Source organism: Hoplias malabaricus, chromosome 2, assembly GCF_029633855.1.
Source record: "Hoplias malabaricus isolate fHopMal1 chromosome 2, fHopMal1.hap1, whole genome shotgun sequence".
Classification (NCBI taxonomy): Eukaryota; Metazoa; Chordata; class Actinopteri; order Characiformes; family Erythrinidae; genus Hoplias; species Hoplias malabaricus.
In genome coordinates, this window is record NC_089801.1 from 79113720 (window position 1) to 79124584 (window position 10865).

The following is a 10865-nucleotide window of genomic DNA, read 5'->3' on the forward strand; positions in this document are numbered from 1 at the left end:
GCCAATGGACAAAAACCGGGTGCTGCTCCACAGGAGAAGCCTTTAAGCCAGCTTGTGTAGCTGTAGTGAGCGTGTCCCACCCTGGCGGTTTATATAAGCCACCATAGTAGAGTTGTCCGTTTTCACCAAAACATGCTGACCTTGAAGAAAATCCTATAAGTGTCTCAGTGCCAAGACCACTGTGAGAAGCTCCAGATAATTTATGTGAGCCAGACTGAGCTGGGGGGGCCACAACCCATTCACAGCTCTGCCCATCAGAGTTGCTCCCCAGCCTAACAAAGACGCATCCGTCGTTAGAGTTATCCTCGCGGACACGCCCCCAAGGGGAATCCCCATTGTTAAGACAACAGAGTTTCTCCAATGATGGAGAGCCGTCACACAAGCTGCTGTCACTTTGACAGGGTGGTAGAGATGACTGCGGGTGCATAACCGCAGTGACGCTACCCATCGTTGAAAATCTCTCATCATGAGAAGTCCCCACTGCACCACTGAAACGACTGAAGCCATGAGTCCCAGCATGCGTAGACAAAGCCGTAACGAGACCACCTTCCCCAATCGAAAATGGGAAAGACATTGTTTTAATGACGTTACTCTCCTCTCCAACAGCCGAACTCGATAGGAGAGGGAGTTTATAGTCAGGCCTAAGTAATCTGTGCACTGTGAGGGCTCTAGATGACTCTTGGTCAGGTTTATTTTGAACCCCAGATTCTCTAAGTGATTCAACACTGTGTTGGAATCTCTGAGAGCTTGTTCCCTCGTGCGGGAACAAACAAGGTAATTGTCTATATAAGAAAAAATCCTGATCCCTTTGTTTCTCAACGGGGCAAGTGCTGGTTCCACACATTTGCTGAATACCCGTGGTGCCAAAGATAGCCCGAACGGGACCGTTTGATATTTGTAGGCACACGGAGATCCAAGAGAGGGCGGGGTGCTGCGCCCTCTTTCTTTGGAACGACAAAGTAGCGGAAGTGAAAACCCTGCTGACTTTCCTTTTCTGAAATGATCGCTTTTTTGTTTAATAGGGATATAATCTCTTCCCTTAGGATGAGAGCTGAATCCCCGCTGGCCAAAGAGACCAACACACCGTTGAATTTTGGCGGTTTCATAGTAAACTGCAGTCTGTACCCGCGAGAAACTGTGGACTGGACCCATGGATGAATAGCGAATGCGCGCCACTGGGCTGCCCGAGCTGCAAAAGAGCCTCTGTCGTGGATTGATGACGTCGATCTCACGTAGAGACAGGCGTCTCCGCTCAAAGAAGGGGCGTGAGCCCCCTCTAGTGGCCGTAGACAGAGAAAACTTTGTTTTGTTTTTATTTTCTACTGTAGGGGGGGAGGCAGACGGTTCTTAGCTGCTACAGCTGCAAAGGACTGTTTTCCCCACGGCCCGGGGTTAACTGTTCTAGGTCGCTGACTGACTTGTTGAGCCCCCATGTTTGGCCTCTGAGCTTTGCCCCCCCCACACCTAGCTCTTACGGCCGTGACTGCAAAGCCTTGCTGAGCTGATGGAGGGGGGTGAGGCACATGTCTGCATGGCAAACACAGATGAAATGCCTCATCATCTTGCTTTCTGATAGTACTAGTTTCTCTCATTTTCTCCAAAGCTGGTCCGAAAAGACCCTTGGTGGGGTCAAAAGCCACGTCCATGATCTCTGCCTATTGGCTGTCACTAAGGCCTGACAGGTTTAGCAAAAGAGCTCTCTCTCCTGACACGGCCAGACCCATGACACATCCCCACAGAAGGAGCAAAGAAGCAGGTCATTCACAACACAAATTTCGTCCCAGAGAACGGGATTCGGTGCCCCTGAATCCAACTGCCGCCCCATTTCCTCCAGAATTTCTGCCTGATATGCTGGCAGAAGTGTGACAGCATTCAGAGAGCACACTGACTGGGCAGCAAATTTGTACACACGTTGAAAAATGGATGCTGTGAGGCGATCCGTTTTACTGGGTCGAGAAATGTTAGAGGAGGCTGAGATGATGTGGCGGTTAGGATGGAGGTGGTAGGCCACTGAAGGCTCTACTGTCAGGGGTCCAGTCAGCCCCAGCTCCACTATCCCATGAATTTCCAGCTTAGAGCATCCCTTTGTGGGGAACTTGCTCTTGAAAGGGCTGGACCAGCAGCGACCCATCTCCTTCATGCAGGCATTGACCGCAGGAAGAAGCTGTCGAATTGAGGGTTGCGCTGGAGGGAGCCTTTTCCCATCATAAAGGTCCCTTTCTGCTCCTGTTTTGTTCAATGCTGCTGGCCAAGGTATGGCCAGTTTAGCGGCAGCCCGTTTACACACCTCATACAGGTTATTGTCAACCTGAGAGCCAGTGTCGGATGCATTGAGTGGTCTAGGCTGTTGGGCCGGGAAGGTGGAGTCATCCTCTTCATCCTCCTCCATGTCACCCACACAGAGGAGATCAGAGTTGGCATCGCCCTCCGAGTCCTCGCCCCCCGGCTCCCCTTCCGCTTGAGTGAGAACATCCGCAAAAAGGGAAGGCATTTCGGGGGATTCATCTTCCATCACGTCTGCCCAGCTCATGGAGGCTCGTGGCTGATGGTCGCTGGCTGTAGCTTTGGGTATCGCCCCAGACAGATGGGGTCCTTTACGTTCGCTACAGCCACTCTCAACCTCCTTTCTCTTACTTTCTGTGGCATCAAAGCACAGTGAGTGCATGTTTGCGTGTCTACCAGTGACGCTTGGGCGTGTTTATTGCCCATACACAGAATGCACAGTGCGTGAGGGTCCCTGCCCGAGATGGTGGCTCCGCATGACGCTGGACACGGGCGGGATGCAGCCTCTTTAACGTCTGGTTCCTTCCCTTTGGTGGGGGTCGAAACCGAGGACATTGTGGTTGAGAGGAGAGAGAACTTAAGTAGGGACTTAAGTTTAATTAACGTCAACAAGGCCTGATAAAAGAAATATAGCTCATCATGACACGTTAGCTAAATTCTTAGAGATATCTAGGGGCCAGCTAACTAGCCCGTTGGCCAAGATGACAAATAAGGCCCGCCTTGATGCGTTTAACCTCAAGCTATGGTGATCCTACTTTGGCAAGCTAATGCTAAGTAGGGATAGCACAATAGTAGCTCCAGTAATTTAATACGAAAGCTACCGAGTTAGCCAGAGAAGAGCTCACCTCGACGCAGTCGCCCTTCTCTGTAGCTGAATTAACAGCGAAAAATGCACTTCTTGATGAAGGGACTTATTCAGCACTTCTAATGCTAAGCTGCGGTTGCGTTCGGCGACGGATTCCAATGACGGCCCGTCTAAGAACTGTTTAGCGAGCACAGCCTTGCCTAGAGCGCTGAGGGAAATTGTAGTCCTTCACGGGAAGAAAGCACGAATAACCCTCTCAGGGAGGCCGACTGTGGCTAAGGGGGAGAGGTGGAGCCTCATCACAAGTTGACCTGTCTGTCATGGACAGACGTGATGCAATTGGAGCTTCCGTAGTTGGTCACGCCCAAGGCGATTCCCATAGTGAAACACCGAGCGAAGTTAGAAAAAGAACATAACACCCCTCCAAGTCATTCATGCTTTTATAAAAGTTAATATCAATCTTTATTCTCGCTCTAATTAGCCTCGAAAAAATCTGCATGGCGTCATCATCCATTTCCAGTGTGACTTTGTTCTTCCTGCTCAAGTATATTGTGAGTTTAGCTTGACCAAGGACAAAGTTCATTAGTTGGCATTTGTGCTTCTGGCTTCGGACGTATTTAACCCCGAGGATAAAAAGCTGTGGTGTAAAAGTAACATTAAAATGTATAAAAACATTCTGTAAAACATTAAAAAGAGGACGGAGCCTAAAACATTGTGTAAAAGCATGAAACACTGTCTCTCTTTATGTACAGAATGGACATTTGTGGGAAACTCCAGGATTTAAAACAGAGATAAAAGAGTTCACTGAGACAATGCCATGGAGAATTCTCCATTGAAGATCAGCAGTTTTTTTGGTTAAAGGTGGTTTGTATAAGACCCTCCACTCTGGCTTTGTGTCATTATCTAACACTAGCTCCCTGCGCCACGAAGAGTCCGACCTACCCTCCAGCCTTTTCTTGTTTAGAGCTTTTACACAAGCTTTGTACAAAAGTTTTCCACTGACCACCCCTAAGACTATGCTGGCTTCCCCCTTAAACTCCAGGAGCGGGCCCCTGCAGTCGCCCACGTTTGGGAATGGTTCCTTTTTCTCAAGCTCAGTTGCTGTAATAGAGTCCTTCAGGAGAAACTAGTCCTCGGCGGTGAGGGCTGATCTCCACCCGTGCAAGAGTTGAAATACTACATGTGGGGATCTCATTCGCACAATCTCCGTCAGCCGTCTGTGAGAGGCAGGATGTGGTTCTAAGTGATTCCTGTCTAAACTGTCAGTAGTGCAGTTAAAATCACCCCCAAAATTAAAAATTCCTCTGAGTTGATGCTCTCTAGTACATCATTAAGTGTTTTTAAAAAGACCATTCTCTCAGGCCCCAGAGTCAGTGCATAAACACAAATAAAAATAAAAATAAAAATAAAAATATCACTATCAAAACATGCTCTTATTTTTAAAAGCCTCCCTCTTACCACTTCCTCAACATCATAAGAACAGGGAATAAAACTCAGTGCAAATAAAAGCCCCACCCCACCACTGAGAGAGGTGTTATGGCTTAAAATGCTGAGCTCATCCCACTGCTTAGTCCAGTCTGCTCCATTGCCCTCATCACTGTGTGTTTCCTGGAGAAGAACCACATCAAGTCTTTTTTGTTTAATTAATTCAAACACTTTGGATCTTTTCACACAGTCCCTCGCACCATTCACATTCAGAGTCGCGATCTTAAACCCCTCCATTAAAAGAGAATATAAAGAAAACCCGCTCCATAAGAAAAAAACAACCCAGTTAAGAGTAAACTAAACCTCTGCATCAGTCTTCACTGTTACTCTCCCTTTTTAATTTGGTCAGTAATTTTTATACGAAACAGTTCCAGTTCAGTGAAGGCAAACTGAGGACCATCTGAGAAATGGTCAGTGACCTGCACCCCCCGTAGCCCTTTGGTGCGCTTCAGTAAATAATTAATGTCATCAACAGAATAAACAGAGGGTAAAGCATCTTCCTGAGAACTGACCACCCTGAGTCAGAGAGTCCGCCATCACTGTCTGAGTCATCCACAAGTCTGACCTGTTTACTGGCTTTTCTCCCAACGCGCTCCTTCTTCCTTTTAATAGGAGCTTTAAAAACCGGGTCTATTTCCATTTCCGCAGCCTCCACTGGCGCTGGAGCCCTTACCTTGTTCGGCAGAACGTGATCACCGAGTCCCTTCTCAACGCGTCCGTCTCGTTCAAGGGGCTCCCTAACGGTCTGCTCCCCCGCATTGCCCTACAGTACCACGGTCACACCCTGTGCACTTCGCAAATACGCATCACGCCATCTACACTAGGATTTCCTGTGCGCGTCTACATCGCGGTTTACGGTAGAACGTGTGAGAGCGAGAGGGGGGACTCACAGAAAAGAGCAGATACTGAAAATTCATAGAAAAGGAATTTTAAACATAATTCCACATAATTCACTACAGTTAATATTAAAAACAGAACTGAGTGGCTAAAAGAACGGTTTACAACCCTTAAAAAGTCCAGAAAGGTCTATAAAATGGAGGGAATGATGATTAATTTACACATATGGCCCAAACTGTTACCAGACCATTCCACTGCAGTCTTGAAGAACATGTTCTAGATCACCCAGATTATAATGTTCATACATTTTTACTGTAAGAATGTGAAGTAATAGCATTACAAACGTCATAAGAATAACAACACAATTCCATAAATTGAAGAATGCTGAAGGCCATGAAATGGTTAAATCAAACTGAATAGTAATATTTCAAATTTCCCAAAACATTATGGTTAAATACAACTGTAGTGTTACCAGGGAGACAAGTGCAGTCTTGTACCTTTTTTCTCAGGTACAGTGTTCATAAGGTTTCATTGTGGTGTAGTTGTGGTGTTTGTGGATAACAGCAGTTAATAATTAACTCCTGTTAGTAATTCACATTTCCTGAAAATGACAGTTATATTAGAACGTTAAACACTGTAAAAAACGTTCAATTCAAAAGACACTAGAGATCATGACTGTAGTCTGGAAAACAGTGTTTAAAGTTTAAAAATGATTGTCTTTGGTTTTCACACTATGATATTTGAGTCATAGAGCGGCACATTTATGAATAATTCTTTTTGAAAAAACTAATCAATTTAAAGATATAAAAAAGAATAAATAAACATGAATCAGTTTTGTATTTTTATGTTTTAAATTCAGTAAAATGGTTAAATCAGTTTATTACCAGAAAAAATACTGTAGTTTTTAGACCATATCCTGAGATACAGGGGGTGATTTTGGCTGGTGTCTTTACCACAGCAGTTTTGAACTCTTGTCTTCAGAATTCTTTTAAAAATCCATGTTTTGTGCGTCGTAACAGGGTTAAATCAAACTGTGATTTGAAAACCCCACTGAAGTATTCTGGGATGTATCCTTATGTACCCAGGGTATAATTGTCATGTCAGTTCTGTAGGAGTTTGTAGCAGTAGGATGTCAAACTGTCGTTTCTGATCAGTAAATAATCACATTTATTAACTCCATAAAACACTAATATCTAAGTTTACCAAATAAAATCAGCCCTATTCTTAACAAACACACACCAGGTAACTGTGGCAGTGACGCTTAGTTATTACACTGTTTAAATGTGGAAACTGGTACTGATTAATTCCTTAAACATGGACCTTAAATGAAGACGTTAAATCAGATGTTCAAGAGAAATGTTTTAATTGAAAGTACTCATTAAATCCAAGCCAAGCGTTTCAAGTTAAACACCACCCCCACCACCCACCACCAACACCACACTCTGAAATGTAAAGAAGACTCTGAAATGTAGAAGAACAAACTAAATGAAGGACCGTTTGTTTGTCTTTTATTTTTCAAACACTAACCTATGCAGGTTTGTCAGTGCCACTCCTCTGCTGTGGGGTCCAGTGCACACTTGGGGACCCTCACACAAGTGGGGGATGATACCAGGAACTGCATTTGCTGCACTGGACCATCACTTCATTATTATGAGAAGTCCTGCAGACACAGTGAACATATACTTTTACTGCATCCCTCTCTGGCTGTCTGTGTTTTTTTGTAAGCACAGTCTGGGACCCTTTTCTCCAATATCCCTCTGTAGAGTCTTTGCCTTAGTTTTTCCTCAATAAGGCACTCCTCTGGTCTAACTCTGTCACACAACACCTTTACAAAGGCCAGGGCAAAAAGTCCACAACTGCTCCCTGACTGCTGAATCTGCACAGTAGTCTTTCTGATAATGAAACAAGGTGCTGACGGTCGAATCATCCGTGACAGCATTTGTTTAGTGGTGTTGTTTACTCCTGAATTTAAGCTGTCATATATGCACACCTCATTTGGCTGACAGAGAATGTTGCTTGTGTAGAGGGTTAGAAAATTGCCTCCATCTACAGTTAATTTAACACAGACCACCCCCTCCTCACACTTATTTTATTATTTTAATCATCAGAACCATTCTAAAAGCTTTTGAAGCCATTCTTGTTTGTTTGATATGGTGTTACACCACTCAACCCCTAGATCCCATTGAGTTTCATGGAGAACACACTAAAATTTAGACTCTGAGCATGCGCAGTTCAGAAATAAACTTGCGCTGTCTTCGACTAAGCTTGTCACTGCTGTCGTGTTTCTTCACTGATTCACAGATTCACAGATCCATAGACTCTAAGGATACACAGTGCCGCTCGGTCTGTGTGGCCCTTGCTGCTGGCCCAGACACCCCTAGACCTGGGGCCGGCAGCACTTGCAGTAATCCAGTGGTTGTCATTAATATTCAGTACTTGCACAAATGGCTTCACTGGGGCACCAACAATACTGCCACGATGAAGGGCTGAGAACAACAGGCATGACTGAAAGCCATCAATATCATTATACTTCTGTGCCATGTAAAAGCAAGCTAACTCTATCTCATCACTGCTTAGCCATGTCTGCGGGTCCAGATGCTAATCCACTGATCACGGTGAATAATCACTGGTCTCGACAATCTGGCTGCTGCTGGAATGACTTCTTGCGGTGAATGATTTCCCCAAACTGGCCCAAGGTTTTCTCTCCGTGCTCTTGTTTTCATTCCTTTACCTCTCTGTTACAAATAATATAAAACATATAAATGTTAACGCTGAGAACTGAAAGCTAAGTGCAATATCAGTAATTTAAATGAAGCTGAATTAAGTCTGAAGCTGCAGTTTTATTTAAATATAGAGCACTACATAAATACGCTTTGGGTATCACTTTAAAATAAGACCACAGTTATAAAGGTTTACAAATGATTTAAAAACCTGTGTAAAACACCTTATAATAATATATAATAATTATATAATTCATAATCATTTGTGACCCACAGATAGAAAAAGCAGCAGTGACCTGTGTTTATTGCCTAATGCTGAAAATGTCTGAGAACTTATTGAAAATGTCGACATAAAGAATGAGCTAAGACCTGATGATGTGAATTTGGCTGATTGTGTTGTTATGTCAGGGTACACACCGCATTATAGTTAATGTATAAAAAGCGAGTTTGTTGGTGGTTTATTCATTAAATGTTTGCCATTTTTAAGAAATCTGTGCTGACGCTGATAGGTTTAATGTCGATTGATGGAGAAGACAAAGTGAGGTCAGTATTCAGCAAGATCTGAGGTCTAACAGTGCAGATGGATGTGGGTTCACTATTTGGCAAAGAGGCCATTTCTATTTATGTTTTATAACATCATTAATTATTTTTAATATATTAACAACACAATAAATATCATAAATAAACAGATTGTTAAATGTTAATAAAAGTGTATAAGTGTAGTCCTATTCTAAAGTGGTACAGTGTTTTAATGCTTCGTGGCTAAGCCTTTATTACTCTTCTAGAATCACTGGAAGGTACTGAGCTACAGACTGAATAAAATAAACACCTTTAAAGGAACAGTTTCTTTTGTTTCATGAACTTGTTTCTGTCTCGGCTCACGCTCTGAAGTTAGAGGCTCATAAGATGTGGATGGCGTAGATGTAATTAATGTCATGGGATGACTCTGTGGATATTAATCATATAGAAATATGCATTAGTTCACATTCAGATATTTCCTTTGTGAAAACTTATTATAATTCTGAAGACAGACACTGTTTAAAAACCTAAAGAAGTGTCAGTTGTAGAATAATATATTATTAATGTGGTGATATGTGGTTATCTCACTGTCACTGATGCTGTTTCCTGAATGTCAGCTGTAGGCGAGGCACAAGTCAATGGGGATTTAGTGTTCTGTTTTAAACTGGAAAAGTCATGTCAGTAAATAAATAACTACACGTCAGTGCACAAGTCTATAGAGTTTTAACACAAATAGTAGAGTATTTATTACATTTTGTCCAAATAATATGACCATGAAACTATGAGCTATAAAAAGGCTCCTGTGCTGTACTCGGCCGCTTATAAATGAGGTCCTCATCCCTTTCATCGTCCACTGGTTCTTCTGCTTTCAAATGTGTGCTGTTTGTTCTTGAAGACTTCTTTAAAACATTCAAAATAACTGTTTTTTTGGCACTCACTACATTTTTAACAATTACCTAATAATTTTTAATCATTATCTTGTATAATTTTTATCTAAAACATTGTACATTTAAAAAACAAATAAATAAAACACTATCAGGTGTTAATTCATGAACTCACTGTTGGTTCTTATATTTTTCACTTTGTACAAAAATGTCTACTTCATCGGCGTGACACAGACTCCCCTCTGATTCCCTTCTCTTTGTTTCCACACCTCTTTCTGTATTTTCTGCTCCTAGATAATGACATTAATAGTAATTAAAATACAGATGTTTGGTTTCTCTGTGCTGCACGTGTTTATCTTTTTGCACTAAGTGTGGTGTTAATAATTAATACTTATACAATCATTCATAACGGTTTAAAGATAAAAATATACAATCACTGTTACATATGAATATTGTCTTATTGTAGACGTCCGGAAAGATGAAAAACAGATCTTTAAATAACTCTTAAATGACTGTCTGAGCAGAGTCTGATAAATCCTATTTAATAATTTAATAAATACATTCAATTAATATATATTTATCTTTTATATTATATCATGTGTTTGTGTGTATTGTTTTTTTTCAAACCTTTTCTCTTTTTTCCTCGTGGTTCGTTCTCCATCACCACATTCCCTTAAAAGGGCAACATGGGCGTCCTGATCACTTCTCACAGAGTCATCACGTCTTGTTATTCGTTGTCTATTGAATCGTGTTTTTTTGAGCTCCCACTGGCTCTTCTCCATGATTCCCTTGGGTTCTGTCGTCTTTGGTGAAATTCTGAAGATCAATGGCGTGTTTCACTGTAATATATCAGATTATTTCCAGCAGCACGACTAGTAAAATACAGACCATACTTTAAACTGAGAAACACTTGAAGTATATTTCACCTGGATGGTCTTCATTGAAATTCTGGAACATTTCTTTGAGAACTGCTGATAAACAGCCCCTCACCACGCCTCCCCAGGTCACCGAAAATAAAACCATGTTCCTGAAATGTTCCTCTGTTGTGAGATATACTTTTTCACAAATGTACATTCTGTGCATGAACTAAGACTGGAATCACCTGAATGAATCACCCACCCAGCGTCAAACCTGTCCACAGAGCTGCCTGGGGCGAGACGTAAGTGACTAAGGAAGAGGTGAATGTCCTAGAGCAGTAAACATTAGGGTCTCCTTCTTGGTCCAGAGGTGCGCTGCTGATGAGATTCTTGAAATGTGTTTGAAATGGTGTTTGACTTACGGTGACCTATAAAATAAATCACATATTTACGGATTGAGGAAAAGGGTAAAGAG

At 42.4% G+C, this 10865-nt stretch overlaps 1 protein-coding gene and 1 long non-coding RNA gene across 2 annotated transcripts in view; both read right to left on the reverse strand.

The window, feature by feature from the left end:
* The window catches only part of LOC136678230 (uncharacterized), a 67300-nt gene extending 65654 nt beyond the window's left edge, over positions 1-1646 (reverse strand). Inside the window, exons 1-3 of the mRNA XM_066656199.1 lie at positions 1465-1646; positions 1085-1276; positions 141-611 (exon numbers count right to left, since the gene is read on the reverse strand). Of these exons, the coding sequence (XP_066512296.1) occupies positions 141-611; positions 1085-1276; positions 1465-1646 (845 nt within the window). The remainder of the gene's footprint in view (positions 1-140; positions 612-1084; positions 1277-1464) is intronic.
* A 6395-nt stretch (positions 1647-8041) lies between these two features.
* LOC136687373 (uncharacterized) lies at positions 8042-10277 on the reverse strand. Its single transcript, XR_010800449.1, has 6 exons — positions 10161-10277; positions 9709-9823; positions 9401-9548; positions 9238-9313; positions 8960-9076; positions 8042-8145 (listed from the first exon to the last, which is right to left on the reverse strand). It is a non-coding gene; the product is annotated as an uncharacterized lncRNA (long non-coding RNA).
* Between the last annotated feature and the right edge of the window lie 588 nt (positions 10278-10865).